This window comes from Dermacentor variabilis, chromosome 6 (genome assembly GCF_050947875.1).
Source record: "Dermacentor variabilis isolate Ectoservices chromosome 6, ASM5094787v1, whole genome shotgun sequence".
Classification (NCBI taxonomy): domain Eukaryota; kingdom Metazoa; phylum Arthropoda; class Arachnida; order Ixodida; family Ixodidae; genus Dermacentor; species Dermacentor variabilis.
In genome coordinates this window covers 4,511,398-4,538,941 of record NC_134573.1, presented here as the reverse complement: position 1 = coordinate 4,538,941, position 27,544 = coordinate 4,511,398, and the positions used below count along the sequence as shown (strand labels likewise).

Here is a 27,544-nt window from a genome sequence, read left to right as displayed (position 1 = left end):
CGCCCAACAAATGGCAATCATCAGCGAATCGCAAATTATTAAAGTATTCTCCATTAACTCTTATCACCAATTTTTCCCAATCCTCCTGTAAACATGCTGTGAATAGCATTGGAGAGATGGTATCTCTCTGCCTGATGCCTTTCTTTATTGGGATTTTGTTGCTTTCTTTATGGAGGACTATGGTGGCTGTCGAGCAACTATAGATATCTTTCAGTAGTTTTACATACGGCTCGTCTACACCCTGATTCCATAATGCCTCCATGACTGCTGAGGTTTCGGCTGAATCAAACGCTTTCTCGTAATCAGTGAAAGCTATATATAAGGGTTGGTTATATTCCGCACATTTCTCTATGACCTGATTGATATTGCGAATACAGTCTATTGTTGAGTAGCCTTTACGAAATCTAGCCTGGTCCTTTGGTTGACAGACGTCTAATGTGTTCCTGATTCTATTTGCGATTACCTTAGTAAATACTTTGCAGGCAATGGACTGTAAGCTAATCGGTCTATAATTTTTCAAGTCATTGGCGTCCCCTTTCTTGTGGATTAAGATTTTGTCGCCGTTCTTCCAAGATTCCGGTACGCTCGAGGTCATGAGGCATTGCGTATACTGGGTGGCCAGTTTTTCTAGAACAATCTACCCATCCTCCTTCAACAAATCTGCTATTACCTGATCCTCCCCAGCTGCCTTCCCCTTTGCATAGCTCCCAAGGCTTTCTTTACTTCTTCCGGCGTTGCTTGTGGAATGTCAAATTCCTCTAGACTATTCTCTCTTCCATTATTGTCGTGGGTGCCATGGTACTGTATAAATCTCTGTAGAACTCCTCAGCCACTTGAACTATCTCATCCATATTAGTAATGATATTGCCGGCTTTGTCCCTTAACGCATACATCTGATTCTTGCCTATTCCTAATTTCTTCTTCACTACTTTTAGGCTTCCTCCGTTCCTGAGAGCACGTTCAATTCTATCCATATTATATTTCTTTTTGTCAGCTGTCTTACGCTTGTTGATTAACTTAGAAAGTTCTGCCAGATCTATTCTAGCTGTAGGGTTAGAGGCTTTCATACATTGGCATTTCTTTATCAGATCTTTCGTCTCCTGCGATAGCTTACTGATATCCTGTCCAATGGAGTTACGACCGACTTCTATTGCACACTCCTTACTGATGCCCATAATATTGTCGTTCATTGCATCAACACCAAGTTGCTTTTCCAGAGTTAAAGCGGAATACCTGTTCTGTAGCTTGATCCGGAATTCCTCTATTTTCCCTCTTACCGCCGACTCATTGATCGGCTTCTTATGTACCAGTTTCTACCGTTCCCTCCTCAAGTCTCGGCTAATTCGAGTTCTTACCATCCTATGGTCACTGTAGTGCGCCTTGCCGAGCACGTCCACATCTTGTATGCTGCCTGGGTTAGCGCAGAGTATAAGGTCTGTTTCATTTCTAGTCTCGCCAATTGGGCTCCTCCACGTCCACTTTCAGTTATCCTGCTTGTGGAAGAAGGTATTCATTGTCTGCATATTATTCCGTTCTGCAAACTCTACTACAGTGAAACCTTGTTAAACCGTAGTTGGCCGGAGCTCGGAAAAAGTATGTACTAAACATTAGTACTGCTTAACCGAAATAGTATGAGATTGCCCACTTACCTGTCAAAAATGGAACGCGGAGAGAGTGCGATGAAAGGGGAAAAAACATGCAGTATTTATTTACATCGCGCGACAAACGTGTTACATATTTCCGTTTCATGTCGCGGCGGCCTAGCAGCGACGATAGCAGCCTCAAACTTGCTGAAGCTGTGAGCCAGCTCTTCAGCCAGCCCCCTCTTCTCAGCAAACACTCGCATGGCAGATCCCTCATTGGCATTGCATATTCTCCATGCACAGGCGCAATAGCCTTGCAGAATTCGCGGGGCACCTTTTCATTGCGGGGTCCTGTTCTCGACGCGACGATTGCATTCATGAGGCTGACGTAACATGCAGCTTCTGCCACTGTCGGACCTGAATTGCCCATGCTGTCGCTTTTCGTGACGTCCACATCACTGTCGCTAGGTGACACTTCGGCAACAACAGAGGCAACAATGGCAAGAAGTCGGACCTCGTAGCCGAGATCTCTTCGGGGTCGCAGCAGCGCTGCCGAGCAACTTCTTCGCATTCCAAATGCCATACACCGTAGTCAACAGTAGACCCATGTGGCGTGCCAGTGCCGACTTTTCGCGTCACATTCGACAGCACGAACAATGTGTAATTTTTCTTCTATGCTAAGTACCTGGCATCTTTTTTATCCAAGTTTCGGCATGACGCGAGTTCTTGCTTGCACAACGCCACAATGCCATAGAATAAAGAACTAACTGACAACGCTCTCTGGCACAGCACGGAAATGATCTTGGTGTTGATGTTCACGCGCAAATGCACAGCATGCTTGGAGGCCGTTGTGCCGATCTCTGAGGCTTGTTGTTCTGCCGGGCCACCCGATGGAGACGACGCACAGCTGTGTTTGCGCGAGGAAAAGTGGAAACACTGCGTGTTAACCGATACATACGCAATAAGCTGGTATGGTTTATGCGGATACAAAACACATTATGTTCATTTGCGGCTGAGTCAGGGATATGTCTTTACTACTTTTAAATTGAAACTACTGTTTAAGCGGGTATGATTTAACGAGTTTTTGCTGTAATAACTCTCCCCTGCTATTCCTAGAGCCTGTGCCATATTCCCCTGCTGACTTGTCTCCAACTTGCTTCTTGCCTACCCTGGCATTGAAGTTGCCCATCGGTATAGTGAATTTTGTTTTGACTTTATCCATCGCCGATTCCACGTCTTCATAGAAGCTTTCGACTTCCTGGTCATCGTGACTGGATGTAGGGGCATAGGCCTGTACGACCTTCAATTTGTACCTCTTATAAAGTTTCACAACAAGACATGCCACCCTGTCGTTAATGCTATAGAATTCCTGTATGTTACCAGCTATATCCTTACTAATCGGGAATCCGACTCCTAGTTCTCATCTCTCCGCATACCCCGGTAGCACAAGACTTTTTAGCACTGCATATGTTTCTTTTGTCCTCCTAACCTCACTGAGCCCTATTATATTACTTTTGCTGCCCACTAATTCTTCCAATAGCACTACTAGTCTTGCTTCTCACTAGATAGCATTCTAGCGTTGAAGTTGCCAGGTTCAGATTCCAATGGCAGGCTGTTCGGACCCAGAGATTCTTAGCATCCTCTGCTGCGTCACATGTCTGACCGCCGCCATGGTCAGTTGCTTCACAGCTGCTGGGGACTGATGGCCGAGGTTTGATTGTTGTATTCACGTAGGAGGCTGTGGCCAAGTACTGCACCAGGGCGGCCAATCCTGCTCTGGTGAGGGAGTGCATTACCGGTTTTGTTCACCGGGATCAGGCCGCACTCCTGACCTGTTTATGCAATTTTATCAACACGCGGAATTTTTTTTTATCCGGTGGAAAATCGCTTGGCACCGGGATTTGAACCATGGTCCTCGTGCACGCGAGGCGGATGCTCTACCTCTATGCCACCGCTGGTCTCCTGTTCACTATGTTCCTGTAATCTTACGTTAAGGCATCTGCCCCATGTATCTTAGGCCACAGGAGAGGGAAATGTCCTATACTACACCAATTGTGTAATCAACAAATAACTTTCTGTGCTTAGTATTACACATGTGCCATTTCTTAACAGGCATGTCCTGACACACAACTGACACAGCTTAGGCAGAGCAAAAAAAAACTATAGACACCCATACTTCAACGTGTTGTTATCGCTAGCGATGTATCAGACGCAGTGCGCAGGGCTTTATGGCCTTTAGGTGTTCGAACTTTGTTCAAAACCTTGCACACATTGGCAAACGTGTTCCCGAAGCCAAAGGACCGCACACCTCCGGAAGAACAAAGTGGTGTCATCTACAAGGTTGGCTGCTCGGACTGTTGTGCCAGCTACATTGGCAAGACGGGGCGGTGACGTCACACTCGACTAAAGAAACACTTAAGGGATGCTACGAAAGCCACCCATGCCACACATGCAAAGATGGAACTGGTGGATCATTGTTTAACAAAAGGACAAAGGGTCGATTTTGATAATGGAGCCATGTTAGCACGGGAACATCGATGGGGCCCAAGAAAATTTGTGGAATCATGGTTTAACCATCGCAATTAATCTGCATGCAATTCTAACTGTGGCCCTTGCCTGATGTTTACGGCAGTATCATACATAAATAGGATGTATTTTCTCATTGTTTGCCATTTGCATACTTACGATGCCACCTGCATAGGTGGCGAAACGTCTATGTTTTGGTTATATTTTATTGTTGAGATAAGCCAGTGATAAAACACGTTAAAGTGTCAGTTCCCCTGGCTTTTGGAAAATTTTTTCATATAGGCACCCTGCCCACTGTCCAATCACTGTTATTTGACTTCTTACGCAGCACTTCTGACAGAGCTGCGCAGGTGAGACGAGCAGCCTGCTGCGTTTAAATGAGTGATCTGCATGCTGGAACACGTGATGGCAAGATTTGTTGAAAGCATACAAGAAAAATGAGTGCGCATCACTGCTATCACTATCATTGCAGAAAAGTGGGCTGCATTTACGAGAGTTCGCTGTCAACGCTCCACCTCCACAGTGAGGCAAACGACCACATGAAATTGCTGACTACCTTGCAATGATTTGGTGGAGCCCTACACGACCGTCCCGCTCGTTGCCAGACTGCCACCAGTAAACTGCTGCTCCCTTACTCCTCTAATCACACAAAGCTTGTCAAAAGGGGCATAATCTTGTCTTTTTTTAGGAATTCTTTCCTCAAGGTATGTTTTCATTTGGCAGAGAATAGGTTTGTTCTCAGGTTTTTTGCCCGGTGCCAGCTGGCTACCCGCTTCGTCTGCTTATATCAGTGGCTCGTGGCTTGCTCAAAGAATTAAAGCGTGGTGACAAGAACAGACAGTTCATAAAGAAAAAGAAAGAAAGGTTCGTAGTGGAGCCCTACATGCACAGAGTTGCACACAATCTCAAGAATATAGGTAAGCGCGCTGGTGTAGATGCTATCTCCTCTGCCCCCAATAAACTTTCAGAAATTTGTTCAATGGTCAACCCTGATGCCAGAAAGCAAGGTGCTCAGTAAATCACAGGGAGCAGTTTGTTAATTGGAAGGCGTAATTTACTCTCTCGCCTTGGACTGCGGGAAAAGGTATATCAGCAAATTGGGTAGATATTTGAACGACAGTCTTAGGGCGCCCAAGAATCTGGTTGGAAAGACTGTTGTATCGGGCCACCTGCCACTACACTGTAAAAGTTGTACTTGTGAACCGGTCTACGAGGGGTATACAGTGATTAAGAAAGAGAAGGGCAAGCTGACACTTGAAGTGATCGAAGCATATGAAATCCATCGTGATAAGCATAATTGCATAAGCACGCCTTCAGTGACATTGACGCTCACAAAAAAGGAAATTGAATATCTGCATGACGCTTTGTAAAGGGCAGAGTCCAAATTCTTCTTTAATTTTTGATGTTTGGCATTTGTTAGCTTTCCCATTGGCGGTTTGAGCCAACATATGTGTTGCTTCTTCCAATAAAGTACCTGTTGTAGCCTAGTGCTGTGTCCTGGTGTTCCTCACTCTGTCCCCGTCTGTGTGCGCTGTAAACCCTTTAATCCACATATCAGCTGACCAGTGGGCATGAGTGGGCACACACCAGCTTTGGGCACGAGCAAGGAGGCACGTGCGAAATAAAGCACTTGGAGTTTAGGTTCTAAAAGAGTGTGCTTGTTGTCTCGCATGCTCCACTCCGTCGTGGCCTGCCAGCGCGGCCTGACAGGAATGCCGTGCGATATGGTGTCAGAGGTGGGGTCCATTTCAAAAACTTCGGTCTCTGAATGGCCGTCAATGACAGGATGTCCCTCGAAAAAAGCGCCCAATTGACTCAGTGGCTAGACCTCGCTCTTCAGCCACCGGACGCGTCCCCACAAATCATTCATCATGGAAGTCTCGCTTCGAAGATCATGCCGCTTCCTCCGGACTACAGAAAGCTTCACAAGACGTCCAAGTATGTATGCTACTTTACTACATAGGCCCAGTCGCTTTTCCACTCCTAGACACCCTTTCACTCGACGCAGACTCGTAGCGTCCTACAACGCTGTTGTCAAATGCTTCACCGAGCACTTCACGCACCCAGCTAATGAACTCTCGAGTCCTTGTGCTTTCATAAGCGCGTCCAACAACGTGGCAAATGCATCTCTCATTCGACTCATTCAAATCGACTCATTTTACACTGAACTCTGCAAGTTAGTAAAACGGTGCAACTACCCGCCAACAGCGGTGGAAGAATGCTTGTCTCGCGATAGGTTCGTTGTCGGCTTGTGGGATACGTTTCTCTCAGACCAGCTGTACTGCTCCCAGAAGCTCATTCTCAAAGAAGCTTGGATGCAAGCTCGTCAGTCCGTGGACGCTGATGAGGAATGCTCACTCAGACAGGCTACTTCGCAAGCCGTGGTCAACATTGATGCCGCAAAAGCTTGAAAGTTCCCTTCATGACAGCGTGTTGACGCTGGAGCAACTCGCCCAATGGACACGAAGTCCATTGGACGCAAAGTCCTGCCACTGCGAAACTGCAGTTTGTTCCTTCTGCGGTCGCACGTTTCACGCACACTGAAAGTGCCCAGCACAGAACTCGGTCTGCAATTTTTGTGGCAAGAAAGGTCATTTCGCTAAAGTTTGTCATTCCAGAAAGTCGAAGCATGCCAAACTCTGCCATCGAGCTGCATGCTCTGGAGTCGCCTCCCAAAGCCAAGTTCATGGATGTCACAGTTGACAATTCAAAGTAGACTCGGGAGCTGAGGTGTATGCAGTCCTAAGTGACTTGCCTGGAGTCCCGGTCGAGCTCGACAACATTGACGCAGTCTTGACAGGACCCGGAGGCCAACCTCTGTGTGCGGGCCTCACATCTGGCACGTCTATTTTGGCAAGGGAAGACAAGCTCTCAGTGCCCTCCCGTCATTAAATCCCATCCTGTACCATTAATAGGTCTACTGTCTATCCAGGCCCTTGAGGTCGTCAAATTCCTTGGTGCCATGAACACTCCTGAGCCAATGAATGCCTCTTCATATTGAACTGTTCCGTGGTCTCGGCACTCTCCGAGATGAGGACATAATTTGCTTCAAGCAAGATGCTGTACCATTGTCACTCACTGTCTCTTGACGGATACCTATCCCACTGCATGAAGTCGTTTGGCAAGAACTGGAGAAACTTGAAGGCGACAGCATCCTTCATTGTATTGATAAGCCAACTCCGTGGTGTGCTGGTCTAGTAGTAGTACCTGATAATGGAAAGTATCATCCGTGTGTTGGCCTCACTCGACTGAACCATGTGGTTCTAGGAGACCGTCACAGTCTGCCTACTGTTGAACAAGTCCTTGGTCTCCTTGGAGATTGAGCTGTTTTTTTAAGCTGTATGTGACTGTAGACTTTTACCAAGTCAAGTTGTTGGCAGACTCTCAAGAACTGACAACTTTCATCACACCTTTCGGTCGCTGTTGTTTCTGCCGACTGCTCTTCAGTATCAGGTCTGCCCTGGCATGTTTTCAAAAATAAATAGCACAGATTCTCGAAGGTCAGGATGGTGTTAGTATGATTGATGATGTCCTTGTGTTTGGACACACCAAGCAGGAACATGATGCAAGGCTTGAGCAAATGTTGACTCGTGTTGCAAGTGCAGGTGTCACTTTAAACCGGGAGGTGTTTCTTTAGAGTCTCCGAAGTCTCATCTCTAGGCGTCATGTCCTCAGCACAAGGCATCACGACTAGGCTTGTGCGAATATTCGACTGAATATTACAGTATTCGAATTCGCTCCGACTCGAATGTAACATTTTTGATATTTCGAAGTATTCGGGGTGAACGAATATCAAAACTGCATTCAAATTCTATCAAGAGTTTCGGTTTCGTTAGGCAAGCCGCAGTGCCATTGACATCAGGCCTGGACATGCCTGGACCTTGACTACATGTGGAGCGAAGACATTAAAGGGACACTAAAGCGAAACAATAAATCAGTTTAGACTAATGAAGCATTGTTTGAGAACCCTGCAGGCAGTCATTTCAAAAAAATAGTTTGATTATTAGATGAGAAAATGAAGGTCCAAATATCAGAATTTGAATTTCGCGCCGAAACCCCAGCGCCGGTACGTCAGCGTGACGTCAAGGATTCCAAAGTATGCTTTCGCATTTGGGCCGCGTTGGCTGAATAAAGGTTCCCGAAACTTGCCATGTGTAATATTTGGTTCCTTTAGAACGCAATGTATTCAATGTGTACCGCTATATATAATTAGTAGGCCCTAGAAGGCGCCATCAAAATCCAAGACGTCACAGCTCCTAGGTGCAGGAACATACGTAGGCGTCGCCACCCGTATTTCGTTCTTGCGCTTTTTCTGGCTTACCAAACGTCTTAGCGTTGTAAGAGCGGTGTTTTTGGTGTTGTGGAATGGTAATTTACTGATTCAGAAGAAATCATTCTTCACTTTAGTGTCCCTTTAAGGTGACAACTGAATACTTGGACTTTGAATTCAAAATGCTGTTTAGGCTGTTGCGTGAGACTGCGGCGGGAAAGGCCCCCGCAACACCGTGGGATGCATTGATGGCAGCCACATTGAGATTCTGAAGCCGGACGACTCCACTGCATTATACATAAACAGGAAGAAGTGGGTGTCTATAATCCTCCAAGCAGTTTGCAACGACCAGAACAGGTTTTTGGATGTCTTCATTGGCTTCCCTGGTTCTGCGCATGACGCCCGGGTGTTGAGAGGAAGCACCTTCTTTGAAGAGGCTGCAGTCAAGTGCGGTGAATTTTATATACTTGGAGATTCAGCATACCCCTTGCTGCCTTGGCTTATGACGCCGTACAAAGACAATGGCTCCAGCTTTCCAACATGGAAAAAAAAGAATTCAACAAGTTTCACAGTCGGCAAAGGGTGGCCATTGAGAACTTCTTTGGCCTTGCAACGCTTCAGAAGGCTGTATCTTGTTGATGCCAAGACAATTATGCAGTGTTGTCTCATTGTTATGGGAGCATGTGTACTTCACAACATGTGCAATTCTGAAAGAGATTTTATTGCAGAACTTGCAGACCTGCCCCCTCACGACGATGTTGGCAATGATAATGAGCCATGCGAATGCGACACATCCACATCACAGTGTGAAAGCCGAAGGCAACACATTGCCCAACATCAATGCTGAGCAGAAGTGCACATGGGAATAATATGAAAACAAACTGCCGGTGTATGCGTACTTATTTATTGCCCTCGGCAGCGCGTATGAGACGTTGAAGAAGTTCCATTTTTTCGTTGTGCTGCTTCTGTTTCGCGGCGATGGCTTCCTGCAAAACACTGATCAGGCTGCCAATCGACGAGCCCCTGTGGCGGCCACCACCACGACCTCTCCTAGGTTCAACTTCACTTCTACGGGGTGCTCGTACCTCCTCAGCTGGTTCATCAGCAGGCCCATTTTCCGGCAGGATGTCTTCGCCATTCATGTTACTTCCATGAATAAAGCTTAATTAATGTCAACAAGTGTCAAATTGTTTTGTACATGTTCTGGGTACCTTCAACTCACACCAATGCTGTAAGCAGAAGTAGTGGGTAAAGTGCAAGTATTCTTACAGCTGAATACATCTTCATTGCAAAGAGGATTCAATTGCACATGGAGAAACAGACGAGGTCACGTTAGTGACCTCATCCTATGATAATAAATGGTTCTTGTATGCCGTACTAATGGAAGTAGTGTTTTACCACAAAAACATGGATGCACACAGCAAGTTTAGAGTCTGCTAACAATTCTGTACAAATAATAAATTGTCCTTGCATGCTGTACTAATGGGAGCAGTGTCTTAAGTAAAAAATATGCATGCACGCAGTATGCAAGTTTAAAGCTGACTAACAGTTCATTTCATTTCATTTCATTTATTATCACCTTGAAGGCCCGAAGGCATTACACAAGGGGGGGCAATACAAACACGTGTAAGAGTGGTTTCTTGCAAAACACCGAAAAAAAGAAAAATAACACATCGCTGATTTTGTACGACTTTAAACAATCAAAGAAAAAATTCGAATTGAAAGAAGTAACACGGCAATACATTAGCAATAAAAGAAACAAAAGAAAAAGAGTAGGTGGAAGGGTTGACAAGGGTAGACTATTCCGATAGGTTTATGATGGGTTCATGAACGATGTACACTGGGAACAGAAAGTTATTCAAAGCGATTTGTTAGGTATTCACGAAATTTTTTGCAGTCAGTACAGGTAACGAAGTTGTCAGGGAGCGCATTCCAATAAACGATTGCATCAGGAAAGAAGGAAGTGGTGAGCGGCTGGGTAAACGTGCTATGGCAGAGCTGTGACTTATGCGAGAGGAAGTTCGTAATGGTCGTTTAAGAAGGTGGTGCCTTGAGCGTGGATTGTAAAAAAAAGAGTGCAGCAAGCAAAGACGTGATATGATGCGGCGAGACTTCAGTGTTGGCAGACCTATCGTTTGTTTCAAAGAAGTGACACTAGTGTACCGTGAATAATGTGAAGTGATGAAGCGGGCGGCTCGGTTTTGAACGGATTCCAATGATGCGGCTAGGTAATCTTGAGATGGATGCCAGACAGCAGAAGCAAATTCAAGTTGTGGACGGACAAATGTCAAGTATGCCAACTTCTTTACCTCTGGGGATGCCTTCTTTAGATTTCTTTGTAGATACCCGAGTGAGTGCGCAGCTTTGCGACGTATTGTTTCGATATGTGTTATCCAAGAGAGTGATGACGTCAAAATAAGACCCAGGTATTTGTAAGATGAAGTGGCGCTGATGGTGACAGAGCTAATGCGATAAGTGGACTGAAAGGGACTGCGTTTTCGGGTAAAAGACATAGATTTGCATTTCGATAAGTTGAGAGGCACGTGCCATTTTTCGCACCATGACGAGATGGCATCGAGGTCACGCTGCAGGCAAAGAACATCGTCAGAGGAGTTAACAGTGTTGTAAACTACGCAGTCGTCTGCGAAAAGTCGTAGTTTACAATGTATGCTAGTAGGCAAGTCGTTTACATAGATTAGAAATAATAAAGGGGACAGACAGGCGCCCTGAGGGACGCCCGAAGTCACATCGGTAAGAGGTGAGCGGTGATTGTTTGTGGAAGTGTATTGTGTGTGCCCGGATAGGAATTGTTCAATCCATTTCAGTAAGCTATTACAGATTCCAAGTCCAGATAGTTTTTGCAGTAGGAGCTCGTGAGGCACCTTGTCAAAAGCTTTTGAGTAATCTAAGAAAACGGCGTCGATCTGGAGGTTCCTGTCCATGATAAGCAGAATGTCGTGGGTGAATTCGGCGAGTTGGGAATCACACGATAAGTGTTTTCGGAAACCATGCTGAAATGGGTAGAAAAAATTTTTGCTTTCAAGGAATTTCATTAGGTTTGAGGCTATAATGTGTTCAAGTAATTTTGAGGAAATGCTTGTAAGGGAGATTGGGCGGTAATTGGTAAGGTTTGAGCGGTCACCTGATTTAAAAATGGGCAAGATATTAGCTTTCTTCCAGTCACCTGGAACGGTCCCCGTCTCTAGCGATTGTTTGAATAGTACGCAGAGTATTTGTGCTGATACATGAGAGGTGTTCTTCAGAAGTTTACTACTAATACCATCACAGCCAGCGGAAGATGATGGTTTAAGGCTATTGATTAGGTTAAATATGCCCTCCGCGTATATGTCTAGGTCTGGCATAGTTTGCACTGAAGCAGTAAGTGTGGGCTGGTCAGGTACGTGAATGGGAGCAGTAAATACAGAAGAAAAGTAGTTATTTAGGGCGGTTGCGCATTCATCATTATGGATGAATGCGCAAATGCACATAAAGTGGAATTAAAATATGCTGTCAGCAAAATTTGCATGCATGATCAGGTGACATTTTAAAATTGTTTTGAGGATAAGATAAAGATGATGCAAAATGCAAACTTATGCAACGATCCTCCCCGGGGCGAGCAACGCGACAGGGGTGATGTGGTGCTCCCGCTCCAACACTTCGGAAAGCTCTCTGTTAAGAAACCACATTCGAAAAAATTATGCTGGGTCGGGACATGAGTAAAACAATGATGTGAAAACATCTGCTGCCCATACCCTTTGTAAAACACGTTGTGGGGCTAGTTGGTGCATAGCTTTCAATAGAATAAGCGCCAAAATTGACGGCACACAAGAAGAAATACAGACAGGACAAGGCGCTTCCTGTCTGTATTTCTTCTTGTGTGCCGTCAATTTTGGCGCTTATTCTATTGAAAACCATACCCTTCGTACTCGCAGGCTGTACGGGAATTGCCGGATGAACTATTCTTTATTTTTATTTTCTTATACGCTCGTTCCATGGAATTCCTTTTATTCTCCACTTGCAGAGGCGTCATATGACATCGGAACTCGTTATTAATCTCATGGGCCAGTTTCTCCCACATGGCCTTTTTGGTCCTGTAGAAAAATTTATGTATTAGTACCTGGAAATTAGTTCCAACTTCGGCATTATTCAGAAAGCATGACCAAGTGCGTTTTCCACACCTTTCTGAATCATATGTGGTACAATGTTTCAAACGACGGACCGATGTGGTTTCGCGTAAACTTAATGTCGAGGTAGCGGTAAGCTCGTAAAAATACATGAATACTTTGTTTAGCGCAAAACGACAGGCACAAGAAAGACGACAGGACAAGCGCCTTGTCCTGTCGTCTTTCTTGTGCCTGTCGTTTTTCGCTAAACAAAGTATTCATGGATTCGCACCAACTAGCCCGCCAATGCATTGTGTCGTAAAAATTAATACAAACGAATGTGACCTGTGGGAAAATCCCGGCCTCCAGTGCACTAGCTTGGCAGCAGCTGAACCCGGAAAGTGCCCTTAACAAGATGCTGCGTACACATCGTGAAGAAAACTGGCATCCGTGCTGCGTTACTAATAACAGGCGCCGCTGGAGCTGCGTTATGTGATGTTTTATCGTGCATACACATCAATTACCGAAGCGTGCACAAAATTAATAGCGCTTCTCTAGTTGCCATTTTGCATGTTGGTAGCAATGGAGGCGAGTTACCTGAAGCCACCCTTCTTGCCAACTAGCTCCTTGAATTCCTTGTATTTTGCGATAAGGAACTTTGATTTATTGGTGCTCCACACCTCGCGTTCACTGTCTGCGGACAGTGGTGGTGGTGTGGCTATCGAAAGCATGGCCACAAAGCCAGCCGACATCAAAGCTAGCCGCTGCCGCAAGCGGAGGTGAGACTATTGGCGGCGAGGAGTTACGGAGTCGCCATCTATCGGAAGCGCCTCGCTGGCATAGTATGAGGGATCACGCAGTGCGCTCCTCATAGGTTTTGCTGTCAGCGCTCACTGAAAACACCACGCGCGAGCGCTCCCGGACATATCTGTAAGTACTTTCGAAATGAGAGAAGTTTTTTACTGTCTAAATAATAATCTTGGGCAAACTGAAAGCACAGAATCGTTTACAGACGCTATCTCTTTACCGAATACGTACAGTGAACGCCACTGCGCGCGGTCGCCGCGATGGAGTCTCCTGAACCGGCTTCTTGCATGAAGGGTAGCCAAACGCTGAGAGTAAACTATGTGAAATATGTTGTTAGAGTGTGCTGTCTGTATAACCAAATGGGGCATAACAGAATGAAGCCTCAATGCAGCGATCGCACGGGTTCGCAGCGACCAACTGCGCATCTGCATGCATGTCCGCGCACAATGTTTTGCTTTCGCTGTGAGCGCGTTTTCACACCGTGCCATGAGCTTTAGGCCGCAGAATATGAGCATTTGACAGTATACAAGCAACCATTGTTGCGTGGGTGCTATCAGAGCTGTTCAAAATAATTTCATTGTAGAGACTTCGACGCCTACGGGGACTGTGATGTGCTGTCGCGACGATTCAATCTTTTTTTTTCTTCTAAATTCTTGGATGTTTCCATATTATTTCTCGAGTTGCGTCGCACTGTATGTTTATCGGTGTTCTCAGCGTGCGATTCCAGCTGCTTCTTTTTTGTAATCCAGTGCATTAATTCATAACACCTACAAACATGACCATATGCCATGCCTTTTATTTAATGTGCGTCTTACCACTCCTTTTCCATTCTAGTGAACTTGCCAGTATCTGTAGCATCGACAAGTTCATAGACCAAACCGTCATGACATTAGTCGGGCAGCATACTCGGGCGAGCGTCTCAGCGCGCGTTCTCCGAACATGCAGACCCGGCGCCGTAGCAGAAATCTTCCTCGCGTCTGTGGTTGCTGCATATCCGAGTTGTAGCCGATGACTGTTTGCCAGTTTTATGTTTCGCGAGCCAAGCTTCACGCAGCTTCTTGTCCTGCGGCTTCGTGTCAATAAGGCTTACACCGGGCTCCGTTGCGTACGTCCGGCACTGCAGCACCGAGCAGTAGCCTACCATGTTGCGTGCCTTCAAAGGCAGCGACTACCTATTCTAGTGCTTTCAGGCGTTGTAAAGGAGACACTCTAAGTGGGAAAATCTCGCCACTAAATGAGGACCGCAGCGTACGAGGGAGTTGAAACTCTCGTTTTCAGCTCGCTTCGGCGCTCTCGAAGCAGCCGACGCGGCCGCTATGTCCACGTGATCCCTAATAGCACGTCACGCCGACGGTGGCGCCAGATTTTCCAGTGGTGGAGCTCGAGGCCAATAGAGGCTAGAAGGTTCTAGCCTCTGTAGTGAGACTGGCGCTGCCTCATGTGCAATGGTGATGTGAAGGCCGTCTAAGCAAAAAGAAAAGTTGTAGCGAATCATCACAAACGTTGTGATCGCCAACGTGTTGAAATAACAGCACTCACCTTCTGTCTCATACAGAAATGCTCCATCATACTAGGGTGGCTAGAATGGGGAGGTGTGAAGACCGCGGCGCCGCCACCATTGCGTAGAGAGGCCCCGCTACGCGTTCCTCCCACTGGGGTAAAATTTGGCGCTTCCGTCGGGGGCGCGGGTAGGGTGGCTAGCGCGGGGGCGCCGTGAGCTTGTCAGTCTCGTAGGCCACGGTGCATTGCAAGGTAACTCTCGTGGTCGGTATAGTGCAACTGTATTTTTCTCGCGTTTCCTAAATTTCGATCGCTTCACAACACAGCGAATCTAAGTGGCACAGAATGGGATGACGTGAAGGTCAGAGTGCATGAGTGCTTCAGGCAAGCTTCGAGCGCACGAGGAGCGTGGGGAGATTAAAATCGTCTCCAACGCAATCCTCCTGCTCTCGAGGCCACTGTCCGACGGGCCTGGTGTTGCTTCGGCTCTGGGCTCACCCCGAAAGGAACTTCGGATTCTCCTGCAGCGACGCTGGGATGGCTTGAGGGCCACAGCCTGAGCAGAGCTGTGGGAAATGGAAGCGTGGTGCAGTAGAAACGTCCTACGTAAGCATCTTTCAAGGAAGAACACAACTCTCTTTTCCCTAATAGATCCAAGTGATAGAGCATAGTTGACTCACCAGATGGAATTCTTGCACTGGCGAGGCAGTTTTACATGACCTTGTGTGCCTCTCCAGCTGTCTTTCCGTTTGCTTCACCAGCTGAGCCGCCACAAGCGTGCGACTCAGCCTTAGATGAGGTCGAGCTATTTTCGGCCTTGAAGTCTATGAAGCGTAATCGCAGTCCAGGTCCGATGGTCTGACAGTTGAATTTTATGTTAAATTTTGGACACTGTTAGTGAAGCCATTCATATCACTGGTGAACAGGCTACTCGGTGAAGGGACAATTAGCGTCTCAACGAGTGGGGCTAATCACTCTCCTTTGTAAGGACGAGTCAAGGAGATCCGGTCTGAGAGCATGGCGTCCAATCACGCTTCTGAACTGCGATTATAAGCTCATAGCAAAGTGCCTGTGTACGCGACTCACACCAGTGCTCAGCACTGTTCTGGGTCCATACCGGGCATGTAGTGTCCAGGGGCGCTCTACTCAGCTTCACGGTTTAGCAGTACGTGAGGGACCTTCTCCTGGAGGGAAATACCAGGAAACTTCCCGGTATTCTTTGCTTCTTCGATCAGGAGAAGGCTTTCGACATCATTAGCCATAGGTACCGTTTCCGTGTTCTGGAAGAGGCTGGTTTTAGTGTGGGTTTTCGGCAGATGGTCCAAGCTTTGTATTCTCGACCGACTTCTGCTGTTGTCATACGGGACCGCGTCTCGGGGGGGAGGGGGCTTCTGTATCCCTCAGCATGTTTATACAACCTCATTCAGACACTCGAGGACAGATTCACTCGTGCATTTAGCACTACGCGACTGCACGCAAAAGTTATCAAGAATTTCTTGTTTCTAGCAGCCAATGTGCCACAGATTGGCTGCAGGGGGCATTGCGCTGATCTAACAGGATCGGTGTCTAGGTTTTATTGTATAACACGTATTCACTTTTTCCTCAAAAGCTTAAATCACTGTGTCATCCACAACAAAGCCAAGAAGGTTAAGCCCTGCATTTTGTAAAAATGTGATGTTATGCAATAACTGTGTTATTTCCAATAAACATGTATTAAGTCGCAAGCGCTTTGTACTTTCTAAAATTTCTTCACCACAATGCTGATATATTGCATGAACTTCCTCCATTTAAAGTAATGTTACAATCCCAAATATGTGACTTATGTGCGGGCGACACATTCAAGGTTATTCCAATGCGCTGGCCTTGCGTGGCAATTCCTATGAACTATATTTTCGGTAAGGCATAAGCGCGCTATTCTCGGCAAGAGGTGGTCGCAAAAACCATTGCTGTGTCGGTTGCGTAGTCGATGGTCGCTGTTTCCATGTGGAATGAGAGCAGCGAAACATCATTAAATTCTCTCAGCATCTACAACGTAGAGAAAAAAGTCTGGTCAGATTTTAACGCATTCAAACGCAAAAACTAAGCGCTACCAAATCATTTTCCCGCTCAGAGGTATGCAGATGCCCCGAGAAACTACGGCGCCCTAACCGGCGCCCCGGCTGGCAGCGCTGTCACGTGGCAGGAATGCGTTTTGGGGCCAGCTTCCGGAGGCCGGTCTTCACACCTCCCCATTCTAGCCACCCCAATCGTACTGCACGTAACAGCCATTCTCTGTCACGGGAAACGCTGCCGTTTCTGTGCCGTCTACCACTACCCGCATGGCCACGGAGCCGTACGCGTTGTCTGCCATCAAGAGCCTTGCATTACGTGCACGAGAAAAGAACTCGCGGAGAGTCTAGTGCCGAAGTGTACATGAACTCGTGCAGCACGACGTCAAATCAAGTGCCGAAGTGCAGGTGGCGCTAGCTGCACTGGCAAATCGAGTGCTAGAGTGTGGCACCCCATGAACTAGTGCAAAAAGTGCAGCCAAATCGAGGAGACCTCGTAGTGCTGTCGTAGCCACCACTCGCACACGTTCGTCAAGGTAGTCAAGGATCCTGTTTCATTGTTTTGTTGGTTACTGTGTGGCACGCATGCAGTGAGCAGGTGTTGACTGTATTGCGCGCTTGAACTTCAGTGTGCATCAGCTGCTTCAATCAGTCAAGTGACATGGCCAATGCGTCCACGAGTGCCAACCCGATATGGAACTTTTTGTGAAGGTCCAGCCAGGCCAGGAAGCCCAGTGTCTCAAATGCCACGCTATTCTGAACATGCCAACGGGGACTACGACGACTCTGGCAATGCATTTAAAGAGGCACACATGTATTCGTGGCATACAAAAAAAAATGTGCGCGGAAAAGCGTGAAGTCTACTGCTGTCACTAAGCCTGCCTCGCAACAGCCTTCAGTAGCTGACTGTTTCAAGTCGAAGCTGAAAACATACGGCGCCAAAAGCACAGGAAATGACAAAGGCTATTGCCGGATTCATAGTGCACGGGATGCATTCTTACAGTATTGAGGAGCCGGGCTTTGTGGCCGTTATGAACGCTGCTATTCGCAACTTTCATGGCCTATAGGGGGCGCCACCTTAAATCCTACATGGCTGTCTGAGATCAAGAACTAGAGCAATTGCGGTCGTCTTGCTCAGTGACATGTTGTTTCGCGTCGTCATGTTCAAATGTCTCTTCAGTTTGCACTCCCACTGTTGTTAGTCTGTGTAATGGCTCTCATTGGGTGAGCAGAACGCAGGATTCGAAGCCCCCTTGAACGTGAGGAAGTCCTAAACGCTGGTAAAATTGTGTGCTGCGGCCTAAAAGCATGCACGTCGACGTCTGTGACTGTTGAAGGTTTTGCATACAAACTTCGAGACTTCGAAGCAAACCACACAAGCTGTGGTTTCAGTTTTACCGCGACGGTGTTATAAAGTTAAGTGACCGTGCTTTCCCTTTGCTATTCTATTAATTCGACCATTTTGAACGGGTACCATGACCTTTTATGTGGTGTGGTGCTCTCTGCAAGTTGGTATTGGACCGCTTAAATAAGCTGCCCTGTCGAGAAAAAAAAATATTCCTGGTGTAGCGCGACCCAAGTTCTTTGCATCGACGGCGTGAAAAGCAGCTAAAGCAGTGTTTTGATATAGATATACTTGCGTTTCGAAACTCCCCCGCTGGAGCCGGGCGCGACTTGCCCCTAGAGAGTGTGAGGGCACTGCAGTCGCCAGTTGCGCTAACGTTTGGCTTGCGTCGTGTGCGTTGGTGGTTGTGTTTTTCCCGTTGCCATGTTTTTTTTTTGCACGTTTGTGTTGCTTTAGTTTTCTTTTAATTTGGTTTCGTGTTTGCGAACGTGCGACTGCTTCGTGAAGTTTGGTAAAAGTCAGCCGTTTACTGTAACGGAGTGAGAAGCGAGTGATTTGGACGCTGCAAGAAGTCCATTTCCACGGCCTGCTGCTGCAGGCCAGCCGTTTTTTGCCACCAAGAGCTGCACTCATCGACCTGTTTTGCCTTTTAACTTCAACTGCGTTGAAATTCAGCCAGCATGCCGACCTGCTTCGTGCCTGGTTGTACGAGCGGGTACCGAAGCAACCCAGAAAAGAGGCACTTTTTTGCTCCACTATCGGACCCGCTGCTTCGTGAGAGGTGGACCAGAGCGATCCCCCGCGCTAAGTGCATTTGCAAGCCTTGGTGTAAAGCGTCGTGAGGCGCTTAATAATAAAAAAAAAAAACATGGTTAAAGAAGAGGTGTCGAAACGACTGACATCCATACCGCTCAAGGACTTGTGCAATCTGCCCAATGATCATGTCTACAGTGTGCCAGCACCAGAAACGATAGCACTGTACTATTTATCTGGTAATGTTGCGTTCAAGGTAAACAAAACTGCACATTGTATGGACTGCAAAAAAGATGCAGTGGGCTCACAGGATTCCCTTCCTCCTGAGGCACTTCTGGTAATTGAGCGTGCACACGTATCAGGTTCTCTTGTGCACCCATGAAAAAAATTATTTCCGTGTGTAAGCACTGTAGAGAAGGCTATCAGCAAAGCCAGCAAACTAGCTGCATTTGGCGACCTTTTTTGGAAGGTTTTAGACAGCCTCAATGAAAATGGCACCAACACTGTTGGCTGCTCACAGCACTGTAATGAATTCAGTGCTGAAGTGATCCATTTTTATTTAGTTACTTGTATGCACTTCTTTGCAAGAGCAAAGTGCCAAGAGAATGACTGTGCAGTGAAGGCACAAAGAGAGAGGAAAAAGGCAAAGCTTGTCTAAGAATGCTCAAACCCTGTTCTTTTCAGCAAATGTGTTAATAAAGTGATTTTCATTTGGAATACAATTCACCCAGTTCTTGTTGTCGTGTTTCTTGGTACATTGTGTACATTATGTACATTGGTGTTGTAAAGTGTGAAAAAAGCTGCACAGTAGAGACTACAGAACGAAAGTGGGCTGCGGAGGTCGTCAGCTGCAAGGCATTCCACTTCGCCGACTTACACCTCGCCTTGAAGTTGCGCGCTCTTGCGGTCAGTGCAAACGGAGGACAAATGGTGCTCAGTATCAATATGAAATTCTCGCTGCGCATTTCTTCAGGTAAGCGGGAGTGGATGCAACAAGCGCTGCGCTTGGAAGTAACAATTTTAGGCGCACTACGAGCCAGAAGAGTGGTACTTTAAAGATTGTAGGAAAGAAAACGGACGCAGACAAGTCCGCTATCCTGTATACGCTGGTGCGACGTGCTTAATGAGCGGCACGGCTTTTAGCGACGATAAAGCGTAAACCTACCGCGGCTTTGAAGTCGCAGGACATTTGTTCTGCAATAGGCCACGATTCGCATCGTCGCATGCTCGTACATAACCGCTCATTCCAATAGCCATCGCGCTGGCAAACGCACCGAGCGCACTCCACTACGACGAAAGCTGGAACGCGTGAATGTGGAAGACAGAAAACTTCGAACTTTTCGCTGCATGATAAAATTACCGCAAATCGAAAAGGTTAGCGAACAAAAGTCGTTTGTACAAGCGATCTAGGAGCGCACTGCACAGGCAAAACATTGGGCCTTAGCAGATGACGCTTGCTTCCATAGCTCGACCGCAGCGCCATGGTGGCAGGAACCGCGGCGGGCCGGCTCCTGCCAATGGGCGCGGCGGAGAGTTTCGAAACTCAAGTACCGTATTTATTCGCGTATAACCCGCACCAAAATGTGAAAAAACGCGTTTAAAAAGTGGGGGTGCGGGTTATCTGCGAATTTTTTCCTTGGGAGGGGGGGGGGGGGTCGGCTTCACCGCAATGTGCGGCGGCCTCCCCGTGTAGTCCGCCATCCCCATCGTCATCGACGCTTGTCAAGCCGATGAAGGGCCAACGAAAGGCCAGCATTGTTGAGCCTCGCGTTAGGCGCTGTTTAGTGTACTTACCCCAGTTTGCACTGTTTGCCTGCTTTGTTTTGGCATCATGAGTGCGACTCGACGGCAGTGTTTCACAGCGAAAGAGAAGCTAAAGATTATAGCCGCTGCCGAAGAAATCGGCAACAGAGCTGCTGCAAGACAGCATGACGTCGACGAGTCGTGCATTCGCGACTGGAGGAAGAAAAAAAGAGAGTCTCGAAGCAACGAACCGGAACAGGCGAGCGTTTCGGGGTCCGAAGACTGGCGCGTACCCCCACCTCGAGACGCAGCTTGCGAAGTTCATTGAGGAGCAGAGAAGTCGTGGCCACGCTGTTTCGACTGAGATGGCGCAAATGGAAGCCCTGAAGTTGGCCCGGGAATTGAACATTCCACGTGAGTTTCGTGCAAGCCGTGGATGGCTTCAGCGCTTCATGCGAAGACATGGATTTTCTATGCGGCGGCGAACAACCATGTGCCAGCGGCTTCCTGAAGCCTACGAGGAAAAGTTGTTGAACTTTCAACGATATGTGATCGCACTTCGGAAGGAGCACAGCTATTTGCTGTCTCAGGTGGGAAATGCTGATCAAACACCTGTGTACTTTGAGATGCCGATGGACACGACCATGGAAAAAAAGGGCTCCAAATCAGTCGGCGTGCTGACCGGCGGAAATGCCAAGCTGCGCTGCACAGTCATGCTATGCGCTTTGGCTGACGGCACGAAACTGCGCCCGTATGTGATTTTCAAACGCAAGACGCTACCTAGCATTCCACTGCCCCCAGGAATCGTTGTGCGTGCGGAAGAAAATTCGTGGATGAACAGTGGCCTAGTCGGTGACTGGCTTCGAGTAATCTGGGAGCGAAGACCAGGTGCCTTGCTGGCACGCCGGTCGATGCTCGTACTAGATTCCTTCAGAGGCCACTGCACTGATGCGGTGAAGGCTCGCCTTGCCGAGACCAGCACCGACCTCGTCATAATACCTGGCGGCATGACGTCCATGCTACAGCCACTCGACGTGTGCCTGAACAAGCCGTTCAAGGCACACGTGAAGCGGCTGTATGCCCAGTGGATGGCCGACGGCATGTACGCCCTCACACCGACGGGACGCGTGCGAAGGCCTGATATTCCATTGCTGTGCCAGTGGATCGTGGATGCGTGGAAAGCGATACCGGCCGATTTGGTGCGCAAAAGCTTTAAAAAATGTGCGATCAGTAATAGTCTGGATGGTTCCGAGGACGACTACGTCTTTGAGAGTGGCGATGAAGCCTCGGATGGCAGTAGTGAGAGCGGCGACGATTAAGAATCGGATAAGCAGTGACGTGGTGGCGGTCGTTTGAATAAATGTTCTGAAAACGAAATGATCACTGAGTGTGAGTTGCATCTTTCTAGCGCTCATTTTTTTTTTTCAGGTAAACGTGCGGGTTATACGCGAGTTCTTTTTTTTTTTTCCGCCGAGTTCAAAGTTAGGGGTGCGGGTTATACGCAGGGGCGGGTTATACGCGGGTAAATACGGTATATCTATAAAGGTTGAAAATTTCTTGTCTAGTTATCCCTGCCTGTGTTCACAAAGCTGGATGTTGAACACGAGAAGAACAAAAACCCATATGTGACCGCTTTTGCGAGCTAATACGATAACCGTTCACCCTTGTAATTTAGTTATTGCGCTTTACGCGTGCTGTGGAAGCTACAGTCTTGCGGTAGTTTTACAGCCTGCATCTGTCCTACAGCGTCATGCCTATAGACAGATCAAGCGACACATAGCCGATATTTACCGATCCGCGGCAATGCTCACTTCATTCTTCCAGTTATCTTTATAAACTAATATACACGCAAATCAGCTGAGGGTTCGCTACGCGAACACTGCACAGTAGTTTAAAGTTTGTTGGAGTAGGATTTGTTACCTTACGAGTGCAGTCATGCGCGCCTGTGCGCAGGTCGCAGCCACGCATCGAAATGGCAGACGACGACATGCACGAGTTCTAGGTTCCTCTACGCCTGTGTCACTTTGCTTCGATGCACAAATGAGAAACTCATTGCTCTGTTCGAAAATGGTGGACTGTCAGGCCGGCGTCGCAGAGCACGAACGCATGAGCAAGAACAAGAAATTTTGAATCAGGTACAAGGTTTCATGGAGAATGTTTACGCTCCAACGTAGCCGCAAAGGCACGAGTGGCAAAAACGCAAGCATCAATCATCCTACAACACATTTGAGTTAAGATTGTGCATTATTTCTTTCCCTGCACATATTATAGTGCTATGCCTGCGTCTTTACGGAGGTGCGTCTATTCGCGATTTTCAAGTGTTCGGAATCGTCACTCATCTGTCGCATTCCAAAAAAAGTCCGGCACAAAGTGCGTACTGCAAAACTTCATCGCTTCTGTGACAGCTTTGCCGATACACAGCTTAATAAACAATTTCTTCCTCATGGACACAGCCGGTGGGAATGCGTGAAGGCTCACATCACCTACCGTATAACTTTTGCATTGCGGCACACAGCAAATACGGTTACTTCTATGTTTGCTCATTTTGAGCACGTTAAGTGTCTTTCAGGATCCCACGGGAGCTTTGAACGTGTTAAAACATCAACCAAAAATGAAGAGAACACCAATACGCTACAAGAATGGGCGGCAGCCAACGGCGAGTATTACCTTTCGATTGTTTCCGGCCGCTGCTGCACGACAGCGCCACCGTCTGTTAAAGTTGCGCCGTCGCTAACAACGTTTTCCAGAGCAATAATTCCAGAGCTCTACGCTTCGACGAAGCAAAACTTGATAAGCAGCCTCCAGGCAGTGATTGACAGTGGGGTAGAGGCAATTTCAATAATGATGGACAGTTGGACATTGCATGCTAATGAAAGTTACTTGTCAGTAACATGCCACGTCATGGACAGCTCATTTCATCTGCGTGTGCACGCACTGGCATTTGCAAAAATGGCAGATGCTCACACAGCGGGAAACTTGGTGCTCTTTCTGAAAAGCGTGATGGAGGAGTGGGCACTTCCTGATCCAGGTATTGTGCCAGTGTACTTTGTTACAGATAATGGGAGAAATTTCACTGCTGCAATTACTCAGTCGCCTTGGATAGGCATAAAATGTTTCGGGCACATGCTCCAGTTGTGCGTGAGTGATGTCAAGTGGGATGTACTATCAGCGTCAAATGAAACTTGAACAGCGGAGCGCGTGGCCCAAGCATAAGTGAAGATACAGTGCACGCTGTCCCGTCATCACCATTGACAGGCGCGCACATCCGGTTTGGCCGCAATGCGCGATCCCCCCTCCATTGAGATAATTTCGCTCCTGTTCTGGCGCGGGCGAATCTACCTTGCGATGACGGTACAAACTGCACCACGCGCACCGCTGTTTGCGCCGATAGCACTTGTGGTTTCAAATGTAAGAACCAGAACCTCTTTGTAAGAACCTCTTTCAAATGTAAGAACCAGAACATAAGCGAAATTTTCTCACTAGAGTGGGATCGCGCAGTGTGGCCAAATTGGATGTGCGCACCTGTTAATGGTTATGACTAGACGGCGCACACTATATCTTATGCTTGGGCCATGCGCTCCGCTGTTCAAGTTTCATTTGACGCCGATAGTACCTGGATTTTCCCAACTGTGCACGAAGGCCAGGGCTATCGTTGGCGCTATAAGAGAAGCTCAAAGGTTCGGGTGCGCCTTATATACAAAGGAAAATGCAGCTGAATGCCTTGGAAGTGGTGCAAGATGTTCTGATACGTTGGAATAGCAAGCATCAAATGATGACTAGGCTGCTCAAGCTTCGCAAACCGATCACCGTGGAGCATTCGGAGTGTGATGCGGTTGATAACTTCACTGCAGCTGTAGAGGTATTCGATCCCTTGTTAGAATAGCAGCTTGGGCTTGTTGGTTTTCCATCCTGCTAGTAACAGCGCAAAATGTAGACAAGAGATGAGACAAGAAGACACCACAAGCGCTGACTTTCAACAACGTTTATTCCGAAAGAAACACAGCTTCTTATAACCATTGCCCACACATGTCGCAGTCACGTGATCGCACATCATGTGAAACATGCACTTTTTTCTTTTTTGCACTCAAGATAGTGGTTGCACATGCAAAAGCTCAAGTTCTTTTTTTGTCAGTAACAAGGACGACGTGTTATAAGAAGCCGTGTTTCTTTCGGAATAAACATTGTTGAAAGTCAGCGCTTGTGGTGTCTTCTTGTCTCGTCTCTTGTCTACATTTTGCGCTGTTACTATCCCTTGTGTTGCCCCTATTCTTCGTCCCTGTTTGTTTGCGCACAAAAAGTTTTAAGATGAATCTGTTCCAACTAGGCGAACTCGCAGTTATGCTTCGATCCACTTGCTCAAGCCAGAACATAGCTATCGGGGGACAAATATCCCACTGTGTTGACCGGACCCGCGGCATAGTGCACGGCAATGAAGACACAGTAGCCGCTGTGAGGGGCGTAGGCACACTGACCACGCTGCTTTTATTTGTACATTGTGCGCCCCCTGGTGGTGTCAGTTACCACACTTCCTCCCCCCTTAACATAACAGATTAACACCATATAAGCAGTTACAGTTCAAGGAGAAAAACCGAAGCACCGGACGGCTTTCCCTAGTGCTCGGACGAAGCCGAGGGGAGGCGGGGAGCAATCGGTGTGTGTTGATGTTATGATGTCACTGACCTCCAGTTGATAGGGCTCGCTGGATAGTGTATTCCTCTGTTGTATTACTCTGTTGGCCCTCCAAGCTTGTCGCTGCTTCAGGTAAACCACTGTCAATTGTACCTCTGGTCCCTGAGGATGAAGTCATATGTGGTTCCGAGCATGCGGTAGAAGGGCTGGAGCACTGACGGTTGTGCTGGCCGGGCATCGACTCTGGCCTTATATGGTCGAGATACCGGGTCCATTGAATGAGGTTTTATTAATAGACAAGATATAGTACAAGGCAATAATATACAGGAGGAGGTCCCGAGGTCAAAGACTGTAATGGGACCTCCTGTACAGCGTATAAGTAAAAATATAAACAACAGTTGCAACAAACAGTAAAATATTCAAAAGATAACAAACCGTATTGTTTTAGGTTTGGCAGTACTAAACAAATCAGCTGCAGACATGCTAGTAAAGAAGTATAATAATTATTATTACATTCGACCAATTACAGAACTATAACACCATTAGGAAAAAGTGGGAATCCAGCTCAGACCTGGCGGAAAATTCCGGGTGAGTACTCTGTGTCCTGGTTGTGCTGGCAGCCTCGGTTTCGTTCTTTGATCGTACTCCATCTTCTGAGCGAGTTGTTTCTGGACGACTGTTTTCCTTAGGTCTGGCCGCAGCAGATCCAATGCAGTCCTGAGCCTCTATCCCATTAACAGCTGCCCCGGAAGCCTCAACTATGAGGCTTTTCTTTCGAGGAACTCGTATGGGCTTCCTTTGTAGCAATTGCTACGAACGGGTGGATGTCTGATTTTCCCTTTATTCATTACTTCTCTCCACCTTGCGGGTTTCTGCAGAACTACTACGTCAAACTAGGTTATATATATAATTTTTTTTACTGGTTAAGATATGTTATCACAGGATTCTCTGTGATGACTTTGTATGTTGTAACTTCAGAAATAAAGAATTTTTGCATAGAACAACATTAAACTGTTCAGTTTTGTTCTTCAGACACCTGAGAACTATTCGAATTCGCTTCGAAAGTGTTCGACCCCAAGGGCTATTCGCTTCGAACTAAAATATTACTAGTCACACAAGCCTAATCAAGACAAATCCAGGCAAGATTGAAGCAGTCCATGCAATGGCACCTCCCACAGACCTTACAGGTTTCAGACGTCTAAGCAGGATGGTAAATCATCTTGTCAGGTGTATATCACGGCACAGAAGCCACTGCACCGATACACATCCTTCTAAAAAAGAGTGCTCGTAGGGCTTAGCAGCATGAAAAAAAAATCAACTTGATTAAAACACGTTCGTGGGCTAGTCAGTTTGAATCTGTATCTGTTTCCTTCTACGTCCTCGTTCAGTCACACTTATGCAATTCTATCATAAATGAAAGAAAAGCAGCATTCTCAAAAATCAAGAAACTTGTGACGTCCGACCGCTGCTTGGCCAAGTACCACCCAGCCCATGCCACAACAGTCTCATTGCCAGCTTTTTTGAACTTGGAGTAGTCCTGTTGCAATCACAACCATGTGGTGAACGCAGGCCTGTAGCCTTTTCATAACTATTACACACAGCGCGCACTAAAAAACACGGACGAAGAATAGACAAACACGAGCGCTGACTCATGACAAAAAGTTGTTTGTGTTTAAACTCGTATGTATAGGAAAACTCACACATGCGTACACTCGCACACCAGCATTTCTAACCAGAAGTTATGAAGATGTACAGATTCGCCCAGCTAGCTACCGTACTCCAGTAGACTTTGATGGAAGGTCATTGACCACCACAGAGCAAAAGTGCAGCCAAGCGGAAAGAGAGGCCTTGGCTACAGCGTGGGCCATCCAGAGGTTTAACGAGTTAATCAGAGGCATAACTTTCACTGTAGAATCTGATCACTTTCCTCTCATGTCATTGTTCGGCAAGATAGAACTTGATATGCTTCCTCTGAGGGTGCAAAGACTCAGGCTAAAGACAATGCCCTATCAGTTCCACCTGTTGTAAGTCCCAGAAAAATTGCTGGCTACGGCTGATGCATTGTCTCGCACCCCTCCCAAAGTTCATCCAGTAGACACACTGTGAAACCTTTTGCTACAGAAGTCGTGGTTTCCGCTTCAGATGTGCTTCCTGTGAACTTGCAGGATGAGTTGAAATCCGGGCCAGTTGGTACATAGTTGAAGGAGAAAAACCAGTCAAAAGACAAGAGAGGTTCA

The 27,544-nt window shown here is 47.1% G+C and overlaps 1 protein-coding gene across 5 annotated transcripts in view; it reads left to right on the top strand.

The window, feature by feature from the left end:
- MAPk-Ak2 (MAP kinase-activated protein kinase 2) overlaps positions 1-27,544 on the top strand; it is a 397,658-nt gene that overhangs the window by 323,172 nt on the left and 46,942 nt on the right. The window contains exons 10-11 of one of the 5 annotated variants that reach the window (XM_075694686.1): positions 25,837-25,895; positions 25,997-26,129. The exons of 3 other annotated variants lie outside the window; for them this stretch is intronic. In XM_075694686.1, coding sequence (XP_075550801.1) covers positions 25,837-25,895; positions 25,997-26,111 — 174 coding nt within the window. In that variant the 3' untranslated portion in view covers positions 26,112-26,129. Of the gene's footprint in view, positions 1-25,836; positions 25,896-25,996; positions 26,130-27,544 lie in introns of those variants that run through there. One more of the 5 variants, XM_075694690.1, reaches the window with a different exon arrangement.